This window comes from Penicillium concentricum (genome assembly GCF_028827145.1).
Source record: "Penicillium concentricum strain IBT 3081 chromosome Unknown utg000004l_segment0_segment0, whole genome shotgun sequence".
Lineage (NCBI taxonomy): Eukaryota > Fungi > Ascomycota > Eurotiomycetes > Eurotiales > Aspergillaceae > Penicillium > Penicillium concentricum.
This window is the reverse complement of record NW_026622757.1, coordinates 2,472,269-2,486,728: the sequence shown is the minus strand read 5'-3', so window position 1 is coordinate 2,486,728 and position 14,460 is coordinate 2,472,269. Positions and strand designations below refer to the sequence as shown.

At 47.4% G+C, this 14,460-nt stretch overlaps 7 protein-coding genes across 7 annotated transcripts; 4 read left to right on the top strand and 3 right to left on the bottom strand.

Moving 5' to 3' along the window:
- Positions 1 to 566: 566 nt before the first annotated feature.
- Positions 567 to 1,418, bottom strand: N7517_009901 (F-box protein; the record flags this gene model as incomplete). Its single annotated transcript, XM_056727624.1, has 1 exon — positions 567 to 1,418. The coding sequence occupies one exon, from the start codon at positions 1,416 to 1,418 to the stop codon at positions 567 to 569; it is 852 nt and encodes a 283-aa protein (XP_056576196.1).
- Positions 1,419 to 2,482: 1,064 nt separating this feature from the next.
- Positions 2,483 to 4,554, top strand: N7517_009900 (WD40 repeat domain-containing protein; the record flags this gene model as incomplete). The annotated part of the gene is made up of 3 exons (XM_056727623.1): positions 2,483 to 2,522; positions 2,611 to 4,264; positions 4,323 to 4,554. 3 exons carry the CDS (start codon positions 2,483 to 2,485, stop codon positions 4,552 to 4,554), a joined length of 1,926 nt encoding a protein of 641 aa, XP_056576195.1.
- A 274-nt stretch (positions 4,555 to 4,828) lies between these two features.
- On the bottom strand, positions 4,829 to 5,884 carry N7517_009899 (uncharacterized protein; the record flags this gene model as incomplete). The annotated part of the gene is made up of 1 exon (XM_056727622.1): positions 4,829 to 5,884. The coding sequence occupies one exon, from the start codon at positions 5,882 to 5,884 to the stop codon at positions 4,829 to 4,831; it is 1,056 nt and encodes a 351-aa protein (XP_056576194.1).
- Positions 5,885 to 6,394: 510 nt separating this feature from the next.
- N7517_009898 (PRP38 family protein) lies at positions 6,395 to 7,048 on the top strand (the record flags this gene model as incomplete). Its single annotated transcript, XM_056727621.1, has 1 exon — positions 6,395 to 7,048. The coding sequence occupies one exon, from the start codon at positions 6,395 to 6,397 to the stop codon at positions 7,046 to 7,048; it is 654 nt and encodes a 217-aa protein (XP_056576193.1).
- Positions 7,049 to 7,919: 871 nt separating this feature from the next.
- On the top strand, positions 7,920 to 9,519 carry N7517_009897 (heme-dependent oxidative N-demethylase family protein; the record flags this gene model as incomplete). The annotated part of the gene is made up of 3 exons (XM_056727620.1): positions 7,920 to 8,448; positions 8,510 to 8,975; positions 9,039 to 9,519. The coding sequence occupies 3 exons, from the start codon at positions 7,920 to 7,922 to the stop codon at positions 9,517 to 9,519; spliced, it is 1,476 nt and encodes a 491-aa protein (XP_056576192.1).
- Positions 9,520 to 10,839: 1,320 nt separating this feature from the next.
- On the bottom strand, positions 10,840 to 12,049 carry N7517_009896 (Zn(II)2Cys6 transcription factor domain-containing protein; the record flags this gene model as incomplete). Its single annotated transcript, XM_056727619.1, has 3 exons — positions 10,840 to 11,288; positions 11,312 to 11,936; positions 11,984 to 12,049. 3 exons carry the CDS (start codon positions 12,047 to 12,049, stop codon positions 10,840 to 10,842), a joined length of 1,140 nt encoding a protein of 379 aa, XP_056576191.1.
- Positions 12,050 to 12,497: 448 nt separating this feature from the next.
- Positions 12,498 to 13,511, top strand: N7517_009895 (RTA1 domain-containing protein; the record flags this gene model as incomplete). Its single annotated transcript, XM_056727618.1, has 3 exons — positions 12,498 to 12,536; positions 12,634 to 12,781; positions 12,838 to 13,511. The coding sequence occupies 3 exons, from the start codon at positions 12,498 to 12,500 to the stop codon at positions 13,509 to 13,511; spliced, it is 861 nt and encodes a 286-aa protein (XP_056576190.1).
- Positions 13,512 to 14,460: the final 949 nt, after the last annotated feature.

Sequence of the window (14,460 nt, the reverse complement as noted above, 5' to 3'; positions counted from 1 at the left end):
TTAGCGGTGGCATCAGTAGCCAGCGAATTCAAGTTGAGGGGGCTGGAGCGGCGATATATTAACCCTGCTTCGAGTAGACGAGTAGCGTCATCGCCATGGGATTTACAGTTTGCGCCATCAATCCAGCCTATTATGTATGGCATTTTGGAAAGACGATAATCATCGAGTCCGATATCTCCACCGTGTCCCTTTTCCTGTACCGAGATCCGTAGTTGAAGTTCTAGGAACAACACAAGATAGGCCGCTGACGTGGGCGTATCAAACACGACCTGTGTAGCGATGCGGATGGTGGAAGTCGGCACGTCAATAGATGAGGCATGCAATCTGTTGTATCTCCAGGCTTCAGCCAATGATGGGAAAGCGGTTTTCTTAGTCCGAAGGGTTATCCCATGTTTCCTTTTCCTCCCGGGACGCTGACAGCCAAGGACTAAATCAAGGACTAGCACCAAGCAAGCACACACCTCGCCCGACGTCAGTAATGTATAGATAAATGAGAATTAAAGTAGAGGTTCTGCAAGCTCATCCTTACGCTTTATATCTCCTAAACGGGATGGTTGTATTCAATTCTAATTACGTGGTCGCTTATGAGGTTGAGGATGAATGTCCTGAGTATCTTCGCGATCTTCATCTTCCTCATGTTCATCAACTTCATGCTCATCATCGTCAATCTCTTCAACCTCTTCTTCTTCTGCATCCTCAACCTGTGGCTCGAAAAAAGGAGTACCAAATTTTCTCTTTCGTCTTCCAACCACAGATAGCCCCTTTCCACATTGCATTACTGCATATTCCAACAATATCATTCCACATTCTTCCAGTGCCCCCCGGAGAAACCGTCTCTCCTTGTCGTTGAATGAATAGTCGTGGAACTCAGATGGGATTTGATGGTCTTCATTATCCCACAAGACCATTGTTTCGTCTAAGTCCTCACCTAGATCAGGGACTGTATAAATGAAATCGTCCATCGTGAGCGGATCTGTTACGCTGAACCAGTGTGTCCGTGAATCTTCGACGGTTTTGGTATACGGCCCTCCGAGCCATTTACCGCCTCGAGCGCTTTTCACCATGAAGAAAATAATATCACGAATCGGGGGTTGTTGAATCAGCATACGTTTCCAGCTGGGCTTTATATCATCGGGGCCAATTTCAATGCCATGATCCTTGCGCCTTTTTGCGGGTGTGGGAAAGTCGGGAAACCAGTCGGGGAAGATTTCGGCAAGCAAAGGATTGCGTTGTTTATCCTCTCGATCCCAGTCGGGTTGGAAAAAGAGATGTTTCTGAAGGGAAGGCGACGTGGAAATCAAATCTTGCCATTGGTGGCACACACGTTGAGCGGATGTCAAGATGCACTTGAGATCAAGGTGGAGAAGTATGTTCTCCAGAACTTCCATGGTCCCAAGAGCTGTATCTTGGGCGGTCATTTTGCTTTCGAATTATGTAGAAGCCGATTCAGAATCAGACATCGAGGCAAAGAAGGTTTCAAAGGGGAATGGATCATTTTAGGGCAATTTATAGTCCACTGAGGCTTATTGGTGCGCGGTCTGGCCTGGCCCAATCACACCTTGGGGCGCCATAGGAGAACTAGTAGTACTACCTAGTTGCCATGGTAGGCGGGGCATCTTATTAGCCTACCTCATGTTTACAACGCATGAAGTACAGTGTAAGCGACAGCATATCAAAGCGATACACCTTAGCTAGGATTGCGGGAATACTAGCCAATATCTAGATAATATCTTGGGTTATATATATGCCTTTTGGCCATTCGAAATTGGCTCCTAAATATTTACTTATTGTGAATTTAGTTGCAACTATATCTTCCTTGTCTAAGCAACTAGGCACCTGATTCACGTCGAACGGCGTGCGAAGACCTAGGGAAGTGGATAACCTTTCCCCATAGTGGTTTTCCTCACTGCCTTGGTGAAAATTCCATCCGATCTATTATTCTAACGAATCGTACTCACGTCCATATCCATAAACATCACGGGCCGCTCCCCATAAAGGAGCGGATATAGTTAGGATTCAAGTACTGAGAATGGAGGTGGATATGCGCACGTGATACTATGATGACTAAGGATTTGGTAAAAGAGAGCCCTGAAGCTTAAACGGGCATTCAAGCGATTTTCGGTAGCTGATTTGCCGTTAATTGGGTGTTTAGGGTCAGGGGATATACTGGAATGTATACAATTGATGTGATATTAAATTGTATACACATTGCAGTGGTATACAGCTTGAGAGCCTTTGACGCTCATTGGTCTGCCAAGCATCGGATCCATATCGGTCCATTTTAAGCCGCGGCGTAACGCGCGACCCTCTCCTCTGTCTTGTACTCCGGAGCTGGAGCATAATTCCGATCTCACCGTCATTTGCCTTATTTCCGTTTGCGCCGGAGCTCTTTGTTCGAAATCTCCCACTCCTCTCGTTCAATTACTGCGCGCAAACGATAGGTACCCCACAACTCGGACTGCCACAAGACCGCTCAGTAATCATGGGTTCACCGGAGGAAGAAGAGGACCGTGACATGGGAGGTATGACAATTCTTTGTTCCAACGGCCTGTGCCAATGCCCCGCGGCTCATCGGTATCAACCTTGCTGATCACCCTCGCGACTCCCTAGGCTCCCAGGACGGAAGCTCTGATAACGAGAACGACAACGATATGGATGACACAATGCGCGACGTCGACGATGGCGAGGGTGACAATGAGAATGATCAAGACGGGGATGGGGACCAAGATCCCGATAGCCCCTCGAATGCGAGCCAGGCGTCGGAGGGCCCTGGCATGCAACAAAGCACGAATGGCAATGGCGACAATTCCGAATTTGAACTCTTTTCCATTTACCACCCAAGTGTGCGCCCTGAATGCCTCACAGCCCGAACATACGATGTGGTCCCAACTACCGCTGCGCCGCATGCCACATCGATCAATGCAATTACAGCGACAGCGGATATGCGTTGGGTTTTCACCGGTGGATCGGACGGATTCGTGCGAAAGTTCAACTGGGCGGACTCGATAAATAGCAAGCTCATGTTGACCGTGGCGCAAAGGCATCCATTCGTGGATAGTGTTGTCAAAGCTGGAGTCCTGATGACATATTGGGAGAACATGGATGGTAGCCATTTGTCACCGGTGTACTCTTTGGCCAGCCATAGCGAAGGATTGTGGCTACTTTCTGGGTTAGAATCTGGAATCATTCGTCTGCAAACTTTGCGCCACGAGGAGGGCAAAGAAATCGCGCTTCTTCGACAACATACCTCGGCAGTATCAACACTGAACCTCACATCAGACGAAGAATCATTGCTTTCCGGGGGCTGGGATAAACGGGTCTTCGACTGGGATCTGAATACCGGCCAATCTAGACGAGCTTTTGGTGGCAGCGGCGGACAAATATCTGCCCTGCAGATTCGGCCAGAGTCCAGCCTTTCGGTCCCCAAGGACACAATCGAACCGCAGCAGACCAATGGCACATATGCATCAAACTATGCTGCACCAAGTACAGACAGTTTCAACTTCATGGATACCTCCCACGATCATGGAGACACGGGCCCGGTCGAGAACCCGCAGGCGGGCTCCCCGGCCGACTCACTTTTTGGCGGAACGGACTCATTATTTGGCGACGCAGATGGCGGAGCTGCGGATGGTAATGAACCATCCGGTGGAGTATTTGCGGTAGACGAAGACGATGAGTTTGGCCGCGCTGTAGCTAATGGTGCTATGCCGGATGTCGACGCACCAGGCGAAGTTGACGATGAAATGCCTGCCCAACCAGATGAACGTGCACAGAGCACGCACGATGTATTCTCGCCGAAAACAAATAGCCATGCAGATGCGCCGGTCCAGAAAATGGAAATGGACGATGCGGACATCCCGACTGGCTCTGTGCAGCCGGTTGTCAATGGACTCCCTAAAGCAGAGGATCTCGAGACACCTCCATCAGCCCCAGACTTCTCAGAAAATACGCAACAACAGCAAGGTGTGACGACTGATAACACATTCCTGGCTGCCTCGATCGATGGAACGATCAGAATCTGGGACCGGCGACAGCCTGATCCTGTCGCTCGCATCACCCCATATAACTCTCCTCCATGGTGTATGAATGCTTGTTGGTCCCCTGATGGAAATTATATCTATGCCGGACGCCGAAATGGCACTGTCGAGGAATACAGTCTCCACAAGGGCTTGAGAAATGCCGAACGAACATTCAAATTTCCACAGGGGAGTGGGCCGGTGACAGCACTTAAGGCCATGCCGAATGGGCGTCATCTCGTCTGGTGAGTAAAGAACCATGAGGCAGCACAGAACTATTTTTCTAACCTTCATCTTCTGCAGTGCCTCTCATGATATCCTCCGTCTCTATGATCTGCAAAATGAGCAAGGCGACCAGTCTTCTCGCCATTCGCCAGTTCCATTCCTGATCATTCCCGGTCATCGGACTGGAACTATCTCACAGCTGTATGTCGACAATGCGTGCCGTTACATGATCTCCACCAGCGGTAATCGGGGTTGGGAAGGAAATACCACTGAAGTCCTCCTGGGTTACGAGATCGGTGTGCCGCAATAGGGAAAGCTATGAACGATGGACATGCAAAAGCATAATGAACCATAGTGTCACATAATTCACGAATATCATGACTTGAGATCTAAAGCTACGAGGATTTCAAACATTAAGCTGAAACGGATAGTAAAAATTTGTAGCCAAAAGCCCGAACCCTGAAATTGAAATGATTGCCATGTAAATTTACTCTACATGGATGCAGGTCACAAACACAAACACCAACGCCAGTTCCCCTCCATATTTACAACATGCACAAGACCATGTCACATAACCAAAAAGATCATTGCTCATCATGAATGATTTCGTCAAAGTCCAACCCCTCACAAACTTCGGTTTGCTGAGATCGCCAAGTTCCAAAGTAGGGATTGTTATCCCATTTCACATGTCCATCACGATCGTTATCAAAATAGACATAGCCAGGCTGCTCGACATGTGAGAGTTTCGCCGCTCTAGCAGCTCCCTGGGGCCCAACCACAAGACCACCAAAACCGGGTAATGCAACATTGGGAACATGAGTCCTTGCCTCAACATTCCCATTCTCGATGTTATTGACAGTAATTAGATAGACAGGCGGGAGATCCGGTTCACGGTTTGCACGAAGTGGCATAGGAATCCACGCTTCATTGTTATACGACTCGGGGCGATTTTTGTCGTGGCGGAGGGGTAGAGGCCGATCCAAGAGCATATCATCCAGTTTGCCAGTGTCTAATAGTAGACCGGGTGTTTGAACATATAAAACACTGTCGTACTGCATGAATTGGATCTGGCCCAGGTGGAGGAGCTTGCTGTTTGTTGTTGAGTAGCCTGCAGCAGTGGCTGCTGACATGTCGATTGGAAGGAGCCAAATATTATATTTGGCACTGGCAGCGCGTAGTATTGATAACGCTTTGGTGGCAGATGGACCCAATTTCTTAGCTGACATTCGGTCCCATTGCTCTGGGTACATGAAGAGGCGGTCCTGGACGGCTGTCCCATTTGTGGAGAGTTGTTTGAAGAAGAGGATTGCGGAGCAGATGTCTGATGGATCTGGTTCAGATAGCATTTGCAGATAGGCGTAATTCCCTGATGCATCGTAGTTGGGTTGGATCCCAATTGGTGTATCTTGATCATCCCCATAACCCGTGTCTGATAGACCTCGTTTTAGTGGCTTCTGGAATGCGGGGCCCGATCTGTGTCTGGCCATTTGGGCGGCTTCTTGTGGTTTCAAAGCATGCTGAATGTTTTTGACAGATTGCTGCTGCAGGACATATCCAGAGAAAAATAGCAATATGGTAAATATGCAGATCACTCCCATCGACACAATGGCCGAAACCGTGGAGGACGTTAAAAGAACCATGGCCACAAGGGAGGCTGCATGGGTTGAATAGTGAGAATATAATAGACGAAATTAAAATTTCAGACATGCATGACCCCCTGGATGTTCAAGATATAATGACCTTGGACTATTAATCTCCAAACAGGTCTCATTGTTAGGCTTGTTTCATGACATCAGGTTGTTTACGTTGTCCGGCGCGACTATCGATAAGCTCGGTCTTGGCGGTGTCACTTCCAGGTTGTTGGTCAAGCCGGGTATTTTTAGCTGAAGATTGGTCATTGTCCACTAGATGGTTACATGTACAGCATATTGATTCCTGCTGGCAATTAAAGGTAAACCCAATGATAGAGCAATGTATGATGAGAAAATAGGCCTTGTAGACTGTTTTGTACAAATATGGCGGGATAAAGGCGGTGAGAAAGGCGGTAACCCTCAAATCCGTATCATCGCGATGGTCTCAAAAAACTGCCGTAGCCCTTTTTCACTTCTCTTCGATGCCTTGGCACCTCCGCATCCGCCCTCACCTCCAAAATGGCAGCTCATCGTGCCGATGCCAGCACGTTCCTCGATAACCGTGGCTACAAGGGCCCCCTGGTTCGAGGCGTCAACCCAGCCACGCTTTTCGAGAAAGCTGTGCGCGATCGCATCACTGATTCATACTACTGGAAGGAACAGTGCTTCGGTCTGAACGCAGCGACTTTGTGTGATCGCGCAGTCGAATTGACCTGCATTGGTGGAACATATGGTGTCTCTGAGAAACCCACCCCCTTCCTTTGCCTTGCATTCAAGCTCCTCCAGCTCGGCCCTGACCGAGACGTCATCCTCGAACTACTCAACTTCACCGACCCCGGCAGTGGCGACGAGGCAGAAAACCCAGACGATGCTCTTGTCAAAGATCGAGGCGACTTCAAATACCTGCGCGCCCTTGCGGCTTTTTACGTGCGACTGACCTTCGAACCGGTCGATGTCTACAAAACCCTGGAACCACTACTTCTCGATTACCGGAAACTGAAGCGACGGGTGCGCGACTCCTTCACGCTTACATATATGGATCAATTCGTCGATGATCTTCTCACAAAAGACCGTGTCTGTGGTACCAGTCTCTGGAAGCTGCCGCCGCGATCACAACTGGAGGACTTGGATTTGCTAGATGAGCGAATCAGTCCTGTTGAGCTAGAAGACTGATCAGTCCAGTATGATTGTCAGCATACAAAAACACAACTCCGGAGAAGGGGTAGAGGTTACCATAAAAGACAAGACTAACACGTCAGGTTATAGTGAGTTTTGTCTAAGTGGCTGCTGTGCACTGTCCACGGGTACTTCCCCCATAATCAAACAGTCATGTGCCGCCAAGCCTCTGGACTTTTTTACCCTTTTGGGTAACACCAGGGCTTCCCCATCGGTATACATGTTCCCAGCTCTTATCTCTTCTTATTTGCTTGAATCAATTCATTCGAGACATTTCTTCTTGGTATCTATCGAGATTGAACAGCGTAGGGAGTGAGTGCAGCTAAACCATCACCGAACAATGGCAAATCACACGTCTCTAGTTTGTACTGATAGGCGTCGTAAATTCGACAAACCTGCCTATGTACTGATCTACATGTACCTTGTATCTCCTTACCTTATTGGTATGGGTGCAGAGGTAGAACATATGATAACGACATCTGGAAAGAGTAACATGATAAGCATACACCGGCTTTCAATAAACCGCCTGTGACGTCGACACAGCAGAAACAGCATAGACCACCGGCATTTCCTCTCCCAACATGGCAAATGCAATCGAGCGAGACGACCAAAGCAGCTATTTGACGCGTCCATCTTGTCACTCTGAATGGATGCGAATTTCACCCCCGCTCGGCACTTCCCTCAACCAAGTGCAATAAGATCTGAACATGTTTTGCCCGGAGAGTACTTATTCACTTTGGCCCCCGTCCGTCCATGTCTCGGTACATACTTCTGTGAAGCCTACCCCCTGCAACTGCCCTTATATAAGCCCCATATACTGAGCACTATCTACCTCCGCCTTGCCCTAACTCGTATGGATTGAGCCGCTATGGACTTCTTGTCAATCCCGGAGAATCTCTGGCCAGTTGGATTTATCCTACTAGCTGCAACTGGAATATATGCTATCATTAATCGGGCATTTGGCATATATATCTTGGCTACAGTTACGCTGCGTGGTCGAAAACATTCAACTGCCAGAACTCCACCGCGGTCTTTCTCTCCGGAGAAGAAAGCTGCAACAAGCCCAACTTCCCCATCTAGCTATGACAATGTGATCCCACCCCAACGCAGACACACACTCGCAGATCTTAATTGCCATGCGGCACCCGGACGCGACGTGCACGAAGATGAAGTGCGTCGGAGTATTCTACCCATGAGCGCCAACTATACGACCAGCCCGGGCTACAAGTATACACCAATGGGATTCTCAGTGGCAGAAGTCAAAGGGCTTGGAGACTTCCCAGACTATGCGACTCTCAGTGGAGTTCCACTTCCCAGCCCATATCCCGAATTCAATATCGAGAAGGCACTGCCTCGGCCATACCGTCCATTCCGGTGGGCGTATCACCAGACCATGTGTATGTGTCATAGAAAGCGAAACAAATATGATTGAAACTAATCTCCTCTGTTCAAAAATAGCCTTAAGCAAACTCGAAACAGACTGGTGGATCGAACTCGAAAGTACATACAAGAGCCGCATCGCCCAACGCAAAGCGCTCTACGCCAAGAATGGTAAGGAAGTCCTCGATGCCATGCCAGGCTCCGAGCTTGCATGCAAGGAGTTAATGGAGATGGTCTTGCAATTTATCTGCGCCCGATACCCGCAGTACTTCACACTGGTTGACAAGCGCGTACTGCAAAACAAGATCCTCGGTACCGAGCAGGACGTCACAGCCAAGCCGCCTCTCGAAGTTCTTCTAGACAACGTCCCAGAAGACTTTGCAATCATGCTTCGCGACGACACGACGGGATTTTATTTCCTGCGTGCGGCGGTGATCTGCTCAGCGCTGGGGTGGAATGTCGCGTCGAAGGTTGGGAAGCAGCTGCATGAGATCCACGAGCCGATTCCAGATTATAAGGAGAAAATGCAGTTTTCCATGGATCGGTATGTTGGTTGCTATCCTATGGGAGATTGTTATTGAAGTGCTAACGGGAGAATTCTGTTTAGGTTTTTCACCAAGATGCCTACCGAGAAACCAATACAGCGAGGATCATGGGGCCTGGAAATTGGACAGCCATTGTACATGCCACCCGGAGACCCTCACGAACTGCACCGGCTGTCTCAGCGGGCTGATCTAATTCTCGACGAGTGTCACCTGCGGGTGGACTGGCAGACTCTCAGGCGTCTCCCCTTGTCTGGTGCAGTCATTTTCAATTTCAAGGGCCTTTTTACTCCAGTCACGGAGTTCCGTGATGAGCCTGGCGTACCGGAGTTGGTGATGAAGGTTGTGACAGAGGGAAAGAAGAATCTCATGGATTATAAGAGTGTATGGCATGTGCAGCATGTTGTACTTCCGAAGTTGAAGGAATGGGCAGAGGAGCAGAAGAAGAATGGGTTAGTTCCGAAAGATTGGGAAGTATCTACTTTGGATGATAGTCCATGGTTCAAGGGTTGGCAAGAGAAGTGGCATCGGCAGCAGGGATTCTAGAGTGTTGATATTTGACTGTTCAATCGTACTATTTCTTTCATTGGATATTTTCATGATTCCCAAGGTGGTAAATACTGTTTATCAATTCTCCTTTATTGAGTTTTCCAGGTAATTCAAGCTCAAGGTTTTTCATTGAAGCTGCATTAGAATCCTGGTGTTTTATGTAAAACTCCCTTGTGTGGTGGTGTGGTGAGAAGTATCTTGAACATAAAACAAAGATTTCCTGTGTAAGAAAAGGAAGATCTCTTTGTTCGATTCTGATCTTATATAGACAGTGAAAATTCTTTTGATGCTCTATTTCACTGAAAGTTTTACTAATATTGAAGCAACAGCAATCTGACCATCTCGTTCAAGACAAGGCTGTTGAATTTCCGACAATTAATCAAATGCTCTGTCAGTTCGGGCATAATTGAAGTCTCTCCCACGGTCTCTATTTAATTAATTATTATCATTGAGATATTCAATATTATGAACCAACATTTCTACATAGAGGGTTCAATGTTTGCTTTATGTGGAAGTTTGAAATCGATAGACCTCCTCTTTCTCTCTCCTCTTACTCTTGCAGAAGTCCTTCAACGTTGAGTTTTCCTGAATGCTTCTTTATCGGTTGCTTTTATATTCAAAGAGCTCTCTATCATCTATACTCTCTCCCGCCATCTCTTATTTATTGCACTGCTATTGATCTTCATGGTAAGCCGCTCGCTAGAGACATCACACTTTTTGCCCTACTCGTGTGTCTGACTCTCTATCTAGAAGGTAAATTTGTTCACCAGCGAAGTAAGACCTGACAGTGAAGATGGGAAGCCCACCGGAGAATTTGTTTCCTTTTACGCCGGTTGCCCTGTCAGCTGGTCATCTGGCAAGGAAGATATCATCGCTGGAAGCAGTTCGACGGCAGAATACATTGCATTTGATGCTGCAATATGAGAGTGTATGTGGCTGTTCAAGATACTCGAACAATTAGGAGATTACCAGAGACTCCCTATCGATTTTGATCCAAGTGCTGGAAATTTCGCTGATGCTGTTACACGGAAATTCTCATGAGTTGTTCCCCTTGAGATATCGCTTCAGCATCCGGAATGTACAATCTCTTCCTTTTGTTGAGATGCAAGATCTTGTTATGTATGCGCGATACATTACAGCCCCTATATTTCCAATATCACATTGTCAACTAGCCTAAATACTCAAGTTATGCAGGCTTACTAAGACTCCTACTTGTAGCAGGACTTTCATTTCAAATGAAGCCCATTCAGTAGATACGAGACTTGCAAATCGTAATTATACATACTATATTCACATTTCTTAATAGTCATCTCATTACTATTGTACAGAATTTGCCACCATCATGGATTGTCGTGGCCAATGAAGCCATTCTTCCCACTGGGGCCCAAGATACTGACTGATTGAATCAACTAGGTACTTGCCACCATCGCAGAATATCCACGACTGTTTGTGGGTATCAACTAGGGCACCAAAATGCGCCAAGATAACCAAAGCCTCGCGCTTCCTCTGCGAAACCAGATCAATGTAGTCGCGAGATACAAGGACCGGCCATGCAATGAGAACATCTAAGCTGGTTTCCCCTGGAATTTGACTGTCCATCACAGTGATGACGGATTGCAAAGACTGGATAGCCTGTTGGTATGTCCTTGTGGTAGTGTCGTCGTGACCAAGACCTTTGATACGATCCAAAAGCACCTGGCAAACCGGACCCAGGCCTGCATCCGCCGAAGGTATCCTTTCACCAAGCTCCAAAAGTGGTTTTAATGCTGATTGTTGCAAAAGTTGCCACCTCCCCCGCCTGCGACGGTGCGTACCCCATGATGCAGTATAGTGTACTGAACGAACTGATCAAGAAAGCTCTCAAAGTCATTGTCTCGATATACCAGGGTCTCGCAGAGCATGTGCAGTCCCAGAATACCAGCGAATAAAAAGATTGAGACGTAATTTTCATCATTGATTTGTGATGATGAGCTGTTGAAGGAGCTCAGTGCATAACTCTGCAGCTGAGTAGAATGGTGTCGGTAGAAAGTCCGCTGTTCCGGTCTAGTGATGCTAAGATGCAAAGCACTCAGAGATAAAAGTTCGTTCATGAGATAGGGCGCACTAAGCCCATGTCGCAAGATGTCCTGGAATGAGATACTAGAGAAACTTTTCTGACGATTGAATGCATCCATGGCGTGCGAAGAAAGATTGTGAGCAAGCTCAACGTGGAGCATGTTAACGGGGGCATCTTCGGGATTATTGCTGATTTCCTGGGCGGGCGAAGATGTCACGGCCGGTGAGCCAACGGCGGATGGAGTGGCAGTGTCGCTACCGATGCTACTAGATGCCTTCCCAGCGGGCACAGGCTCCAGAAACTCACAGTGTCGCTGTGAACTGATACAGTTGGAACATATGGGTCGTTTCTCGTCACACTGAGCAGGGTCAGCGGCTGCACATAGGTGGTCATTGAGTGACAAACCTTCATGTGGCGGCGCTTGCATTCAATGCAGCCATTTCGAGACTTTCTATGTGTTCTGCGGACCATTTTTGCCACGCCGTGACATAGAAAAGGATGCTGCTAGGGCCGGAAGTCTCGGTTCCGATAAGCTAGTAGTATACTGGAGACCCTCGCGGCCAGTGGAGATAAATGTTGCAGCCTAGACGGTTTGTAGCAAGCCTAAACTCTAGGCCCACATATACTATCTCGCGAAGCCACTTGGCATGTCTTGAATGATTCCTCAGGTCGAGTAGTGAAGTCCGGAAAATGTGAGGAATACGCGTATGCACAGACCATGTCTCCACTTTGATTAAGGTTAAAGGTCTTGGCGCTCGGCGGCTCCGCCGCTTTTGATATGTGCACCATACAATGTCCATCGGCCCTGCCTTGTTCAAGGATTTAATTATATAATATTAAACCCCTTTTGCGTAAAAGTATACGCTTAGCTCAGATACTGTACCAGCTTTCGTGATATCTGTTATATTTAAATTTCCCCATGACACCGCATCACTTTCTTTTTACCACTCTCAACCCCGTGAGCAACATTCTATAAAAAACTGAAACCTCTTCATTTCTCATTTTTGTCAAAATCCCATTTCTATACACAATATGGCCGAGCTTAAGCCTTACAGGGGGGCTACTATCTCTGGAAATATGTCCCCTCGCTCCCAGCAGCAATCATCTTCTTGATTCTTTTCGTTGCTGCCACAACATTCCACTTTTGGAAGCTCCACCGAACAAAAGCTTGGTTTTGCCTCGCATTTTCTCTCGGGGGACTTTGTGAGTGAACTAGAGTACCATCCTTTTCGAACATCGCTAACTAGTTTTGCGTCAAGTCGAAGTAATTGGTTACATCGGTCGAGCCGCTGCGCACAATAGGACGGATTCAGTGATAGTTTACGCGATTCAAAATGTCTTCCTCCTCCTTGGTCCTACCCTTTTCGCAGCCTCTATATACATGACCCTCGGGCGAATCATACGCAGCGTGCACGCTGAGGAACACTCGCTTGTTCGGATCAACTGGCTCACCAAGATATTTGTGATGGGCGACGTGGTATCATTCCTTGTGCAAGGCAGTGCATCAGGCCTGATGGCCACGGGGAATAATGCGAAGTTGGGCTCAAACATTGTGGTCGCTGGTCTCGTCATCCAGGTCATTATGTTTGGTCTGTTCATTGTCACATCAATTGTTTTCGAGGTTCGCATGCGTCGCTCGCCCCCGACGGCAACCTTTGATGAGCAGATTAACTGGATGAGTCGAGTCCGCACGCTCTATGCTGTCAGTGCGCTTATCTTGATTCGGAGCATTTTCCGGGTTGTGGAGTATGCAGCTGGGAACGATGGATATCCACTTACTCATGAGTGGATGCTCTATGTGTTTGACTCGGTGTTGATGATAATATCTATGGTCATCTGGGGTATTTGGTATCCCGGAATGCTGTCGAGACCCATAGTCCCGGACCAGGAGGTAGTCACAGAAGTAGCAGCCGGCCTAGAGTTGAAGGGTTGAAGGATCGCTGAGTTTTATAGGCATGGGTCTACTTCAATCGAGAACATATGCTCATTGCTATCCTACTAGCTTTCAGGACGCAGATCATCGTTAATGGGGGAGGTAGCTTGGTATTTAAGAGAAAGAGTGTCGAGGCTAGAGGTGTAGCTACGTATCGCTTCTCTGAATGATAAACATCTCAGTTATGACACCATATGATAGACTATATTTTAAATCCTAATAATAACAGTCTCGCGAATGCAATCAAAAGGTTGACTACATGTAGTCTCATCCTATTACTCTGAACATAGACGCAAGTCTGAGATAAAAAAGCATATGTAGTGTGCATACAAACTTTGGAAAACGCGAGAGAAAAGGAAGTGCAACATTATACCTATTAATAACAGCGGGTGGCCTAGTGGTAACATCAATGTGTACCACGAGGGAATCTTCCACTACCTGACTGTTCCGGTCTGATCCGTCGAAGCCGCGTTTATACCCTCTTTTTTTTTCCTCTTTATGCCTTTTTATTATCACTATCGCCTTTCACCTTTATTTTTCATCTTCATAAACTCCAATTTATATTTCATTGGGCAAATATACTTCGGACCGGAAAAAGAATGCCCCAGACCTATAATGCACGTGATCTGGATATATGCTTACTGGACATCACCTGATCGGCCATCCCCTGCAATTACCAGTTATTGTACTTGTGTCTCTGTATTCTCAGATACAAATGACCTGCACAAGTAACCACGGGGGCTCCAGTGTGCAAATATGACGCCTGTAAAAAATCCGAAGCAATCTCACTACATCCCTCTGTACATCTTGTGCATAGGGATAGTCACTATATATATTCCTGGACCCAGCACTATTGCCAGTTTGACTTTTTACTACGCACACATTGTTCCTTTGTTTGTGTGTTGCAGGGCAGAAATCAGCTATGAGCATCGAATTATCTCCAGATGCT